Source organism: Carettochelys insculpta, chromosome 1 (assembly GCF_033958435.1).
Source record: "Carettochelys insculpta isolate YL-2023 chromosome 1, ASM3395843v1, whole genome shotgun sequence".
Classification (NCBI taxonomy): domain Eukaryota; kingdom Metazoa; phylum Chordata; order Testudines; family Carettochelyidae; genus Carettochelys; species Carettochelys insculpta.
In genome coordinates, this window is record NC_134137.1 from 163004296 (window position 1) to 163017016 (window position 12721).

The window sequence follows — 12721 nt, forward strand, 5'->3', positions numbered from 1 at the left end:
CCCTCCTACTTTTCTTGTGGCCTTGAGGAGACAAAGACTAGATTAAAAGGATGAAGAATGAGAATTTTAATGCTAGGAGAACTCTAAAAAGGTTAGTTCATTGCAACTTGCTTCTGGAGGCCCAGGCAAACAACAGCTAAAGGACCAGATCCATGACATAAATGAGAGCTGCGACTTGGCTGGGAGACCTTTCACCCAGCAGGAGAAGGGCAGATCTTAAGATTTCACAGATTGAGGCCCTCTGAACACCTTCTAACCATTCTCACAAATAAGAAGATACGAGGCTACACAAGTGAGCTGAATCCTAGGATTAAGCATAGCCCTCTTCCTAAATTATTGGTTATCCACAGTAATAGGAATGCTTACCACCAAACTGATGTCATTCAAATGCCACATATGCCAAAGAGATAGAACCTCTCCCCACTGTTAAGTTAATAAAGAGATGACCTTATAACTAACTCCAGCACTTTGCCGGTCTTTCATTCACTTATGTGTTCTGAGAAGTTACCCTTAATTTTAAGAGGAAATTTGGAAACATCTAAAATACATATGTTGACAAAATTTCCCTTCAATAAGAAATACTTAAAACTCTTTGTTTAGCTGTAGGAAAATATTTAACCTTTCTTTCTTTAGGAAGGGAACAATGTCTAACAACCTGGATTTCAGACCTGACTTTTTTTTTTTTAAATTAAAATCCTGTTTATGCAAAGCCTTGTCAGATGCCACCTGCAGTGAACTTGATCTAGAGCTTCACTAATGGCCAATACATACACAGAGAAAGCGAGGTTTTACTTTGATTTCTTAAATTCCGCTAGAGCTTCACTAATGGCCAATACACACAGAGAGAAAGGGAGGTTTTACTTTGATTTCTTAAATTCCTGGGAAACATCATATTTCCATTTTCACTTTTTGGCAAGGAAAAGAAAGGTGGTTCTTTTGTTTAAGGCATGGGACAAGGATTTGAGAAATCAGTTCCTCGATTTGCCATAGATTCTCTGTCTGAGCATGGAGGAAATCAGGTGAGAACCCAATTCAGCAAACTACTCAGTAGTAATAAGGGCTGTCATAATACCCAGAGAGGGGAAAAGAGGGAGCTCTGATTGAGAAATTCATTATGACAAACATACCAATCTACTTTTTGTTTTTACAAGTAGAAAAATACTGCAGCATTTGGGGAAAAAGCTCTTTTCCCTTTCTTCCCATTAACTGATTGAACAGATTTCTTTCCCACCAACTGAAGTGAATTAGGAACTATTTTATTCCAGTCTCAGTGAGGCCAGCAAACATTCTCTCACTCTGTCTGCATTTTTCACCTCTAATAACGAGGCTAATTCACAGTTCATCAGCTCATTAGTGGATGGCAGGAAGCAAATTTAAATAAATGGAATAATTTTAACAGACACAATCATTTCCTACAACAAGCAGACTAGCTTGAATCTCATAACTCTGCCCTAAAAAGTCATTAAATAGCAACCAGGACTGATCACCTAAGTTGTTTTAAATCAGATGAACCACCACCGTTTTCTCACAACTACTTTCCTAGGAACACGCTTTCTTCCTTTCCCTGATCTGGTAACACTTGTCTTTGAAGTTGATCATCAAAGTCCAGCCTTGAAGAAGCTTTTCTGCCTTTTTTCTTACACTGGTTAAAACAGTGGTTTCCCTGCCCCCCGCCCCTTTTTATTTCCTCCAGGTCATCAGAAACCATCAAAGACCAACCTTCAAGAATCTTCTATAATTTTGTGAGGGAATATTGTCAATGTTTTGAAAGTGCTTTACAATTCCTTTCCTCTGATTTATCTCCATGTTAAAAGGAACTGTACAGGAAGGTTTCCAAGAATTAATGAACCAACGTAATAATAAAGGATGCAGTTATATTATTAGATAATATTACATACATTACCTCCTTTCCAGTGGTAATTTTCATTCATCATTGGGAGAGGGAAAAGGAAGATAAATCGGAATACAGGGAAGGACATTATCTAATAAAGATTAATCCTAAAGATAACTTCTATCTTCTTTTTTAAAGGGGGCACATTAATATGAGAAAGCATTTAGACTAACAAATGAAATTACATTTGTGCTGCTTATTAAACCTCTGTTCAACTGCAGATGACATCTTGGTAAGCAGAATTAAAAATGCATCTTGAACTACAAAACATAAACAATTCAAAGGAAGAATATATTAATTGAAGAAAACTGTGTTTTGTTTTGTTTTTAAATAATGCATAACCTTGACCTGCTTGGGGATTCAAATATAATCTGCATGTGTATCATTTATAAGACCTTTATTTTTAAATACATAACAGTCATTCTGAAAAATAAACTTTATCTTAGATTCTCAGAATCATTTCTATGCAAATTCAGTCTCTAAACTGCAGAAACTTAGACAGGACTGTGTGAAATGTTCAAGGTTTAAGATATTCTGTAATCAAAGAAAAACCTATGAGAGAAGGAAAACCAAACTGGTGGTCTAAGATCTTATTGTAGTGACTGTGTTTTGCATAGCCTTAGGAACTTATGAGATTTCAGGTGCATAAACACATGAGCTACGTCTACGCTACCCGGCTACTTCGAAGAAGCCGGCACAACGTCGAAATAGCACGCGTCGCATCTACACGCGCTGTGTGCTATTTCAACGTTCAAATCGACGTTAAGCAGCAAGACGTCGAAATCGCTATTCCCATCAGAAGATGGGAATAACACCCTAATTCGATGTTAAACGTCGAAGTAGGGTGTGTGTAGATGATTCGCGTCCCGCTTCTTCGAAATAGCGGGGTCCTCCATGGCAGCAATCAGCTGAGGAGTTGAGACGCTCTGTCCAGCCCCTGCAGGGCTCTATGATCTCTGCACTCAGCAGCTCTTAAAGCCGCAGGGACCTGGAAACCCCGTAGCAGGAAGCTGGTAGCGTGCGCGCAGCAGCCCTGCCATGAGGTGTCCCTGCACAGCTAGATGGACACCATCATGGCAGCCAGCCAGCCTCCAGAGCGCCCCCAGAGCTCCCCCTCCGGGCCATCCCAGGGATCCCAGGCCTCCAGCCTGCAGCGTAGGAAGCGGGGCCCCTCCTGGCCTGACCCTGAACTCCGAGACCTGCTGGGGCTCTGGGGGGATGAGGAGGTGCTGCACGTCATGGGGAGCAAGCAGCGGAACACGGAGGCGTTCGCCCGGCTGGCTGAGGGCCTGGATGCCTGGGGTCACCCTGCCCACACTCCTGACCACGTCAGGAGTAAAGTCAAGGATTTGCAGCAGGGTTACGCCCGGTCCCGGGACTCGGCCAGCCAGTCTGGTGCTGCCCCCGTCACGTGCCCCTATTACCAGGAGCTCAGGGCTATCCAGGGCCCCCGGGGCACCTCCTCCCCCCCAGCCACCCTTGACACCACAGCCGACGAGCCCCAGCCGGCCTCGGAAACAGGGTCAGGTCCAGAGGCCAGCCCTGCCCCCCCCACGGCTAGAGCCGGGACCCTCCACCCCAGCCATGGAGTGGTCCAGCGAGGAGAGGGAGCTGGTGCTGGACATCCTGTCCCGCAGCTCCAGCCGGGTGTCCGCTGCATGGGCGTCTCTGGAGCCTGGCAGTACACCATCAGGTACGTACCCCACAGGGCACAGACCCCCTGAGCATGGGGCGGGGACACCACTTGATCGGGGGCCCCACACATCCCCACAACACCCCAGCCCGACATGGCCTGGGCAATCCACAGCCCAGGGATGGTGCCACAGCCACCAGTGCCCAGCAGCACCTCCACCCATGCACAGTGCCATGCCCCAGCCCCGGTGGGAGGGGAGAGGGGCAGACCACTGGAGGGGGCCACCCACAGGATCACTGCACGCACCAATGGGGGATGAATGGGGGGGGGACACAGGCCCTTGGGGGGATGGGGGGTGGGCCACGGGTCAAGGCTGGGTACTCACGGCCTCCCTTCTCCCTTTCCCCCTATTTCTGCAGCCGCACCATCCGTTGTCCCCCACAGCCCTCCCAGACCACCAGAGCACCAACTCCTGGGGTCACCACCTGCCCCAGTACAGGCCTACCCCCGCTGAGGATACTGCTGCACCACCACCTATGACCTGGAGGTGGCTGCGGCTCTCCAGCGCCAGGTGGACCTCATGGAGCGGAGGCTCTAATTTGAGGAGTGGGAGGCTGCCTGGCGCCGGGAGGCCTGGCGGGAATTCATGGCCACATTCAACTGGGTGGCCAATACGTTTGAGGAGCTGGTGGCCCGTCTGCCTCCCCACCGATGTCCTCCATGCTGCCCTCCCCACCGCACCACCTGCTGCTGTGGGGGAAAAAGGAAAAAGAAAAACTGCTGTAGGGGTTAAAATTTTTACTTTTCCACAATAACCAGACCCCACTCTGTGAGACGAAATTAGGGGGTCATCTGCACCTCTTTGAAGTTGTTACCGTGTCACTTAGAGACAATTTACCCTGAAGACTCCTTTGTTTTTGTCATCATGTACCTTTGTAGGGTAAACTGAAGTCAGCAGGGCTGGTGTTTGCAGACAGATCTCAGGATAACTTGGCTGAGACTTTGGTATGTTAAAGAAGACAATTAATTACCAAACTATCTAAACAAACTGTATAAAAAGGCCTGAAAACTGATTATCAGGGCTCCCGCTTCTCTGGAAGTTGGCAGCCTGCATATATGCAAATAAACTTTCCTTTTAGATCTCACTCTTGCCTCACTGCTTTGACCTCCAGCCTCAGACCTTTGGGGAACTCTGTACCCCAGGTGAAAGTGGCTTCCCCGACACTGCTGTCCCGCCTGATGTCCTGCCTGCTGTCCCACCTGCTGCCCCACCCACCAGTTCCTCAGAACAAGATCCACCCGGGGCCGAGGACCCGCCTCGTCCATAGCTCCCCGTGCTCCCGGCCCTCAGCTGGCCTCACCGTGGAACCTGGCTGAGAGCAGGACCAGCCAGCTGAACGTGGCAGGGCTCGCGCCCTTCCACCCCCGCCCCAGAATGATGAGCCGATGTGGCGTGCCCACGTCTCCCCCCATACATAGTTGTCCCCACCCCTGTATATAGTTATTTATAGTTGACCCCCCTCGTAATAGTTTTTAGAGATGTCCCCAATTGTATATAGTTATTATTTTCATTTAATCTGTTTTATTTTTGCTAATATTATTTATATGCCAAAAAGAGGCAACATTTTTGTTCTTGTAAAAATAATGATAGCTTTATTTTTCCAAAAACCTGTGTCCTGTGTGCTTTTGGTGAGGGTGAGGTGTAGGTGCTGGGGCGAGGTGCAGGGATGGCTGGGGGGGTCGCTCACTGGGCCCCCTGGTCAAAGTACTCCCTTAGGGCCTCCCGGACCCAGAGCCCATCCTGGTGGGCCTGACGGCTCGGGGCGGCGGCTGGCTGGGGGTAGGCTGTTGCGGCCTCCTGTGCCCAGCCCTGCACGAAGGCCTCCCCTTGCTTTCCACCAGGTTGTGGAGTGTGCAGCAGGCCCCCACAACCTGGGGGATGTTTGGGAGGCCCAGGTCTAGGCGTGCCAGGAGGCAACACCAGCGGCCTTTCAGGCGCCCGAAGGCTCGCTCAATCACTTGTCGGGCATGGTTGAGTCGGGTGTTGTACCGCTCCTGGCTATCAGAGAGGTGGCCTGTATAGGGCCGCATAAGCCAGGGCTGGAGGGGGTATGCTGCATCCCCCACAAGGCAGAGGGGTACGGTGGTGGTATCCCCCGGAGGGATCTCCCTCTGGGGGATGTAGGTCCCTGCCTGCAGTCGGCGGCATAGTCCCAAATTCCGGAAAACATGGGCATTGTGGGTAGAGCTGGGCCAGCCCACGTAGATGTCCTGGAAGCGGCCACGGCTGTCGACCATGGCCTGCAGGACCACAGAGTGGTAGCCCTTCCTGTTGACGTAGCGGCCACCACTGTGGTCTGGGGCACAGATGGGGATGTGGGTCCCATCAAGGGCTCCAAAGCAGTTGGGGAATCCCATGGCGGTGAATCCCTCAACAGCCACGTCCAGGTCCCCAACTCGGACAACCCTCTTCAGCAGCAGGGCACTGAGTGCATGCACCACCTGTGGGGAGGGAGCATAGGTGCCTGTGAGGGTTTGCAGAGTGTGACCCCCTCACCCAGGCCCCCCCTCCCCAGGCCCCCCTCCTCAGCCCCCCCTCACCTAGGCCCCCCTCCCCAGAAGGGGTTTCAGCCCCAGGCCTCCTTACCTCCTTGAGGACAGCCCCGACTGTGGCCCTTCCCACTCCAAACTGCTGTCCCACGGAGCAGTCGCTGTCTGGACTGGCCAGCTTCCAGACAGCTATTGTGACCCTCTTCTCGACAGGGAGGGCGCGCCGCATCCGGGTGTCACGGTGCCTGAGTGTGGGGGTGAGCCACTGGCAGAGCTCCATGAAGCTCTGCCAGCTCATGCGGAAGTTCCACAGCCACTGGTCATCATTCCATTCCCCCATAACCAGGTGCTCCCACCACTCTGTGTTGGAGGGGTAGCTCCAGAGTCAGCAGGGCACCCAGCGGGGGAGGGTGAGGAGGGCCTGATGGTTGGGGGCATCTCCTGGTGCTCCTGGGGAGGGATCCCATTCCAGAAGCTACTGTGTGGCTGCCTGGGCAGCATCTAGAAGGGTGCCTGCTCCGCAGGAGGTGGCTTGTAGGGCTTCCAGCTGCTGCTGGATGTCCATGTCTGCAGGTTCGAGGTCTGCGAGGCTTGTCTCACCAATGCAGGACTGCTCATGCAGTGCAGGCTGAGTGTGTCTGGGAGGGGCCCTTTAAGGGAGTGGCTTGCAGCTGCCCCGGAAGGGCTAGTGTGCTCTGTGACCCAGTCCGTGGGCTTTCCTGGCCCCTTATTTCGAAAGAGGGGGCTTGTGTGTGTGGACGCTCCACGTTTCCTTCCAGGGCGGCTCTTTTCGATGTTCTCCGGGGCTACTTCAACGTTGAGCGTCAACATTGCCAGCCCTGGAGGACATGTAGACGATTATCATCAAAGTAGCCTATTTCGAAGTTCTTACTTGGAAATAGGCTACTTCGACGTAGTGTCCTAGTATAGACATAGCCATGGACACAGCAGTTAAAGAAGTTACTGGATTCTCACTGGTTACAAGAGAAAATGGTGAAAAAAACTAAAAAAAATGACGCGGTGCAAGGCAGGGGTGAGGGAAAGAAAGTAAAGAAAGCATCTCAAAATGACTAAGGAAGTGAAAACACTCCAAAAGAAATTCTTTTCAGGTGGATAGGAAGGGAGAGGGTAATAGACATGCTGCTAGAAGGATCAGTTATCAGAATTAAATATACGGCCCATCATTTGCATTTTATCTGACAAAGGTACCATACCACAGTATGAATGATCCAAGTTCATATGGAGAAAAATATGCAGATTTGGTTTACATTTGATCCTGTCCTCTTTTTTCATAGTTAAACCAGCTATCAACTGTGTGCTGGGAGGGGAGTATTTTTAGTGCAGTTCTACAATGAAAAATATCAAAGTTAAGTGGCACTTTTTTTTAGTTCTGTGTCTGAAGGGGGTATATGTGATGTGTTATTAATAGTTCATAATTCTATTCCATGAGTAGAGATATATCTGTGTTCAAACTGGTATTCTTACTGCGTGTTACTACAGTAAACCCTCGATTTAACAGACCCTGATTTTATGGACTTTGGGAATAACAGTTGCTGGCGGCCAGCCTTCCTCCACCAATAAATGCAGCTGACTCACCAGAGCTGCTGGAGCCACCATTGGAGCTGCCAGGGCTGGAGGTGTCACTGCTGTGGCTGGGGCCACAGGAGCAGCTGGGGCTGCTTGGGCCACAGGAGCTGCCAGGACCAGAGGAGCACTGGAGCTGCCATAGGCTCCTCCCAGCAGCATGGGTGCCAGACCACACAGCTGGCGGGCATCCTGCCAACCAGAGCTCTGGGCAGAGGCACATCCTCTCCAAGGGAACTTAGTTTCTGTGGGAGTGCCCAGCTTTGGGGGGGGCAGTGAGCAGCTCCTGGCAGGAGAGCCCAGAGGCTCTGCTCTGTAAACAGTGCAAACAGCCCACTGCCCAGCTCTCTCTCCTGAGCCTGCTGTGTTCCTCCCAGGTCTCAGATGGAACACTCCCTAGTGCACCTTGCAAGGTGCATCCAGTCCTACAGATTCAGATTTAATGGACTTTCATATTAATGGGCACCCCTTCCCCCCACTAGTCTGTTAAATTGAGGGTTTACTACACTATCATCATTGCAGATACAACATATCTATGGGGGACGAAAGCAGACTTTGTTCTGTCCCAGGTATCAGCAACAGAATTTTATAAAAGCTCTCGTTACAAGAATCTCAGTTGCTAGTTCATATGTTCCACCAGATTTTTCCTAGTTCTTGTCTGGTATGGATTCATTATTATATTACAGATATTTAGCTGGGTCCTTGAGTTTATGGGTGCAGCATATGTTCTTCCCACTATGTCTTTGGTGGAGGCAGGAGTCTGCGCAGGGTCAGGATTTTTAACTTAACATTTCCCAGGTTAACAAGTGTAAGTAATCCAGTTAAACTTTCAAATTTCAGGCTGGGTTTGCAGATTGGGCACTTGGAAAAACTCTTAAATTTGTGAATTGACAAGCAAATTCCTAATGGAAATATGTTTTGAACCTCACAAGAACATTTCTACAAATTCACTTTCCCCAGTGGGATCTTAACTGCAAGAAAAGAGCAATGAATTAGCATGGTGTTTGTGAAAGTGTACAAGATCACAAAAAGGAGTATGTCAGGAAAATAACCTGGTTATTATCTCCTCCAAGCTGCATTTCTTCTCTGATGCCATCCCACATGCTTATTAGCATCATGAAGAGCTTTTCTGAGCCATGAATCACCTTATCAACACAGATCACCTTCTGTTATGCCACCCCAGTGATCAGCTCCCCTCAAGGTGAAAAATAACCAACACATTTCTCACTGAGGGGCACCTGTAGCTACGATGCCCTGCTTAAAAAGCAATATACTGAGATCAAATTGGAATAAACACCATATCCCATCACATAATTTAGCAGTCATAGAACAAGACAGTCAGGAAGCACTGAAAAGAATCATTTAGGATCTGTGATTCAGATCTATGCCAAGCATGGCTAATAAAAGATACCAGCAAGTTTTTTGGGTCCCCTGTGGACACAATTTGTAAAATCCTTCTTGGAGTAAATGAACACAATGTGGGAAAAACTGTTTCCTAAAATGAGACCAAGAAAATGACTGAAAAATAAAGATTTTTGCTCCCTCCAAAACTGTGTGGTCCAGAATATGCAAAAGGTCTTCAGCCAGCAAAAGACAAAGGAATTTAACAAAATCTTATGCTGAAACAATGCCTTGTTTATAACATTTGGAATTTTAATCCAATAAAGTGAACACTCAAGCACTGCTGTTGCTAGTGCTGCTGAAAGCCATTCACAGCTCAGAAAATGTAATCTACAAAAGAAACTAACCAGAAAGAATGTGTGCAAACAAGAGGTATAAATAGCTAATCCTCCAATGAAATGCAAACATTTTCTGTCATACAGAATAAAAAAAAATGCATACACTGTTTGTAGAAAAAATATACTGGAACATATACTTTGTGTTTTCTTATTACTAGAAAAACTGAAATCTTTAGTCAGCACTAAAGTTATTTTTAATATTGACATATTTTCCTGCTTTTTCAAAAAGAACATTTAAATAACCTTGAGCAATCCTGTATGCATATATATGATTTAGGATTCATAATTACGTAGGCTCTGCTCCCAGCTCTGTCATTGCTTGATCTTGGGTGAGTCATTTTTGAGCAGATCCATTACGGTCTTATATACTTCTTTTCGAATTTAATAGGTGTAAATCAGGGTGTCTGCTGTGTGAACCTTTCTAGTTTTTTGAAAATTTGATACATCTGACCATGAGGTGAAACACAGCATTTGGCAGATATAGAACAGCTGCAAGTGTACATTTTACATACACTAGCTAATTATTTCCCACAACATCTTATTGTGGTTGATACATAGGTAGAAAAGTGTTTTAATCTCAGGAGTGCCTAGATGACTTGCCTAGGGCCACATAGCATGTCAGTCACAGATCTGAGACCAGAACCATCTCCCAGCTGCCTGCCTAATCTACTGCATCATAGGTAACATAGAGATAGCCATGTTAGTCTATATACTATCAAAACAAAAAAGCAGTCGAGTAGCACTTTAAAGACTAACAAAATAGTTTATTAGGTGGTGAGCTTTCGTGGGATAGACCATAGCCATATCAGAACAGACTCAATATTTAAGGCACAGAGAACCAAAAATAGTAATCAAGGTTGACAAAGCAGAAAAATTGTAATCAAGGTGGGCAAATCAAGAGTCTGATAAAGCTAAGTATGTAAAAGAGTCCACATAATGACACAGGTAATTTGCATCCTGGTTCAAAGCACGTGTTAATGTGTTGAATTCGAACATAAAAGAGAGTTCAGTGCTCTCTCTTTGCAGGTGATTCTTAAAGTTCCTTTTCAGTAAAACACAGACTTTCAGGTCATTAACAGAATGGCCCACTCCATTAAAGTGCTGACTGACAGGCTTGTGAATTAAGAGCTTTTTGATGTCTTTTGTGTCCATTCATTCTTTGTGGAAGCGTGTTTACTGTTTGCCCTATATACAAAGTATGTGGGCATTCCACTGCGTTCTACTGCACCATGCTACCACACAGTCCCATGTTAAATCCAATCTAATTTATAAATTAGTGTCTAATGAAACATAACTGCAGAACCACAATGCAGTCTCAGACAACACTGTAGGGAAATACAGGAAAAAGCACATACAGTCTTAAAATGATCACTATCTAAACCATTCTTCTCTCCTCCAAAAATCATCAGACATTTGCTTGAGGTACAGGTAAACCCACTTTAAGGGGACAATTACATCAAGGTTGTTTGGTACTGCTGGAAAGTACTGGTAAAGCTGGCCATACATATGTTATCCTGGGAATGCTGTGATATAGGACAATGCTGAGTGTGAACTGTGATTGCGAGTAAATCTTTTATTTCTCATTCATCCTCATTATTAACCATTCAGTAAACTGATTAATAGATACTTTTGAAAGACTGATGTTCAGGTGCAGAAAAAAGATGACCACAATTCACTTCCTTTTTCTATACCAACACTGGGCACAAAGAAACTGAATATATATTCTGTTTCAATTTTTTCATGTATGCAGTAATTTCCAGCCATGAACAACACTTACCGGTCTGCAGCTGTTTCTCTCTGGCTTGCACATCAGATAAGACTTGTTTGAAGTGGTTAATAAAAGCTACAAGGTCTGCATCCAGAAACATTGGCCCTTGCTCTCTCTCTTTCAGTGCTTTACTTTGAACCTTTAGCTGATCAATTTTAGACAGATGGGCTGACAACCGGGAGACTTCATCCTGTATGATGCAGACAAACATTCATGAATAAAATAATCCTGCAAAGCAATTCTTCATAAAATCACAACTCTTTTGCATGTGATAAAAGAGGGCAAGAGAAAACTATCAAGTATTCCTAATACCTAGAACAGATAATGGGGGACCCGGGGAAGTCAAGGCTCCTGGCCCCAGCTCCCAGGATCCCCTCTGGGCTGTCAACCCTCTCCCAGCCATTGGGCTCCACTCCTGATCCTGCTCCACTCCTGGCTGCTGTCCCAGTTGTGACTTCCCAGCTCCAGCTGGGGCTGCTTACTTCAGCTACCCACGTACTGCTGGTTTCACTGCCAGTGGCCCAGCTCTGGGTCTGGCTCCCTGGCTGCTCCCAGTCCCTGGGCCAGGGCTCCCTGATCACTTCTAGCTTCCTTGCCCCACTGCCCCTTCTCTCTCCCGGCCCCTGGCCCATCTGTGACTGCCTAGCCATGGCTGGGGCTCCCAGCTGCTAGAGTTCAGGTCGATGGGGCTCTCTGGTCCACCAATATTTGTGGTCCTGCAGACCACATCATCATCATCAGTGCTAGACTTCAGGGACCGTGTATTGACAACACCTACATCTGAAACACATAAAGACTATTTCCACTCTGATCATGGAAAACTGGCAGCACTCATCCGTCAAAATGTAGAAATACACACCAAGTGCCATAATGAAAGGGCTGGAAAATAGCTCCTAACCTTGCACTTGTCTAACTGTATTTTTACTGTAGTGGGATCTGTTGCTGGCGTAGGTTGTGCTTTCAGCCAGTTTTCAGCAGTAACTGCTGTCTGTTCCAGTTGCTGCAGCTGAGAGTAGAAGGCAATGATGTTATTTTGGTACTCCAGCCATGCCAGTCTTTCACTTAGCAACTGACAGAACTCAATCCAGCGACTGTTCAACTGCTCTGAGGCTTGCTTGATGTTGTCAGCATTAAGGCCCTCTACAAAAAGAAGAAAGACAGGAAAAACATTCAATACTTATTTTTTCTCTAAGTCACAAAAAAAGAGGCTAAAAAGAATTTAAAAACTTAGTTACTGTAGATAAATGTACTGATGGCATATATGATTGGAGAGAGCATTTACGATTTAGTGTAAACTGTTGGCAAGATACTGCTCTTACTATGAGAATCAATCATAACATATTGTTATATTGGCCTGTACTGGTAATAAAGCAGGAAGAGGAGACACAAGAGAATAATTAAAGCTACTCTGAGAAATGATAACATACCTAAAACTTATATCTTAAAAAACTTTGGCAGGATTCAAATTACAGTTTAATACTTAGGAATGGCTTTCTAAGTCTCCAACTGGTCTAGGAGCAAAAATCTCTCAGGGATTTTTCCATCCCTCGGGCATT

The 12721-nt window shown here is 46.8% G+C and overlaps 1 protein-coding gene across 11 annotated transcripts in view; it reads right to left on the minus strand.

The window, feature by feature from the left end:
• DMD (dystrophin) overlaps positions 1–12721 on the minus strand; it is a 2199436-nt gene that overhangs the window by 1283584 nt on the left and 903131 nt on the right. For all 11 annotated transcript variants that reach the window (XM_074994601.1, XM_074994607.1, XM_074994584.1 and 8 more), the window contains 2 exons: positions 12064–12305; positions 11175–11355 (listed from right to left, as the gene is read on the minus strand). In XM_074994601.1, coding sequence (XP_074850702.1) covers positions 11175–11355; positions 12064–12305 — 423 coding nt within the window. The remainder of the gene's footprint in view (positions 1–11174; positions 11356–12063; positions 12306–12721) is intronic.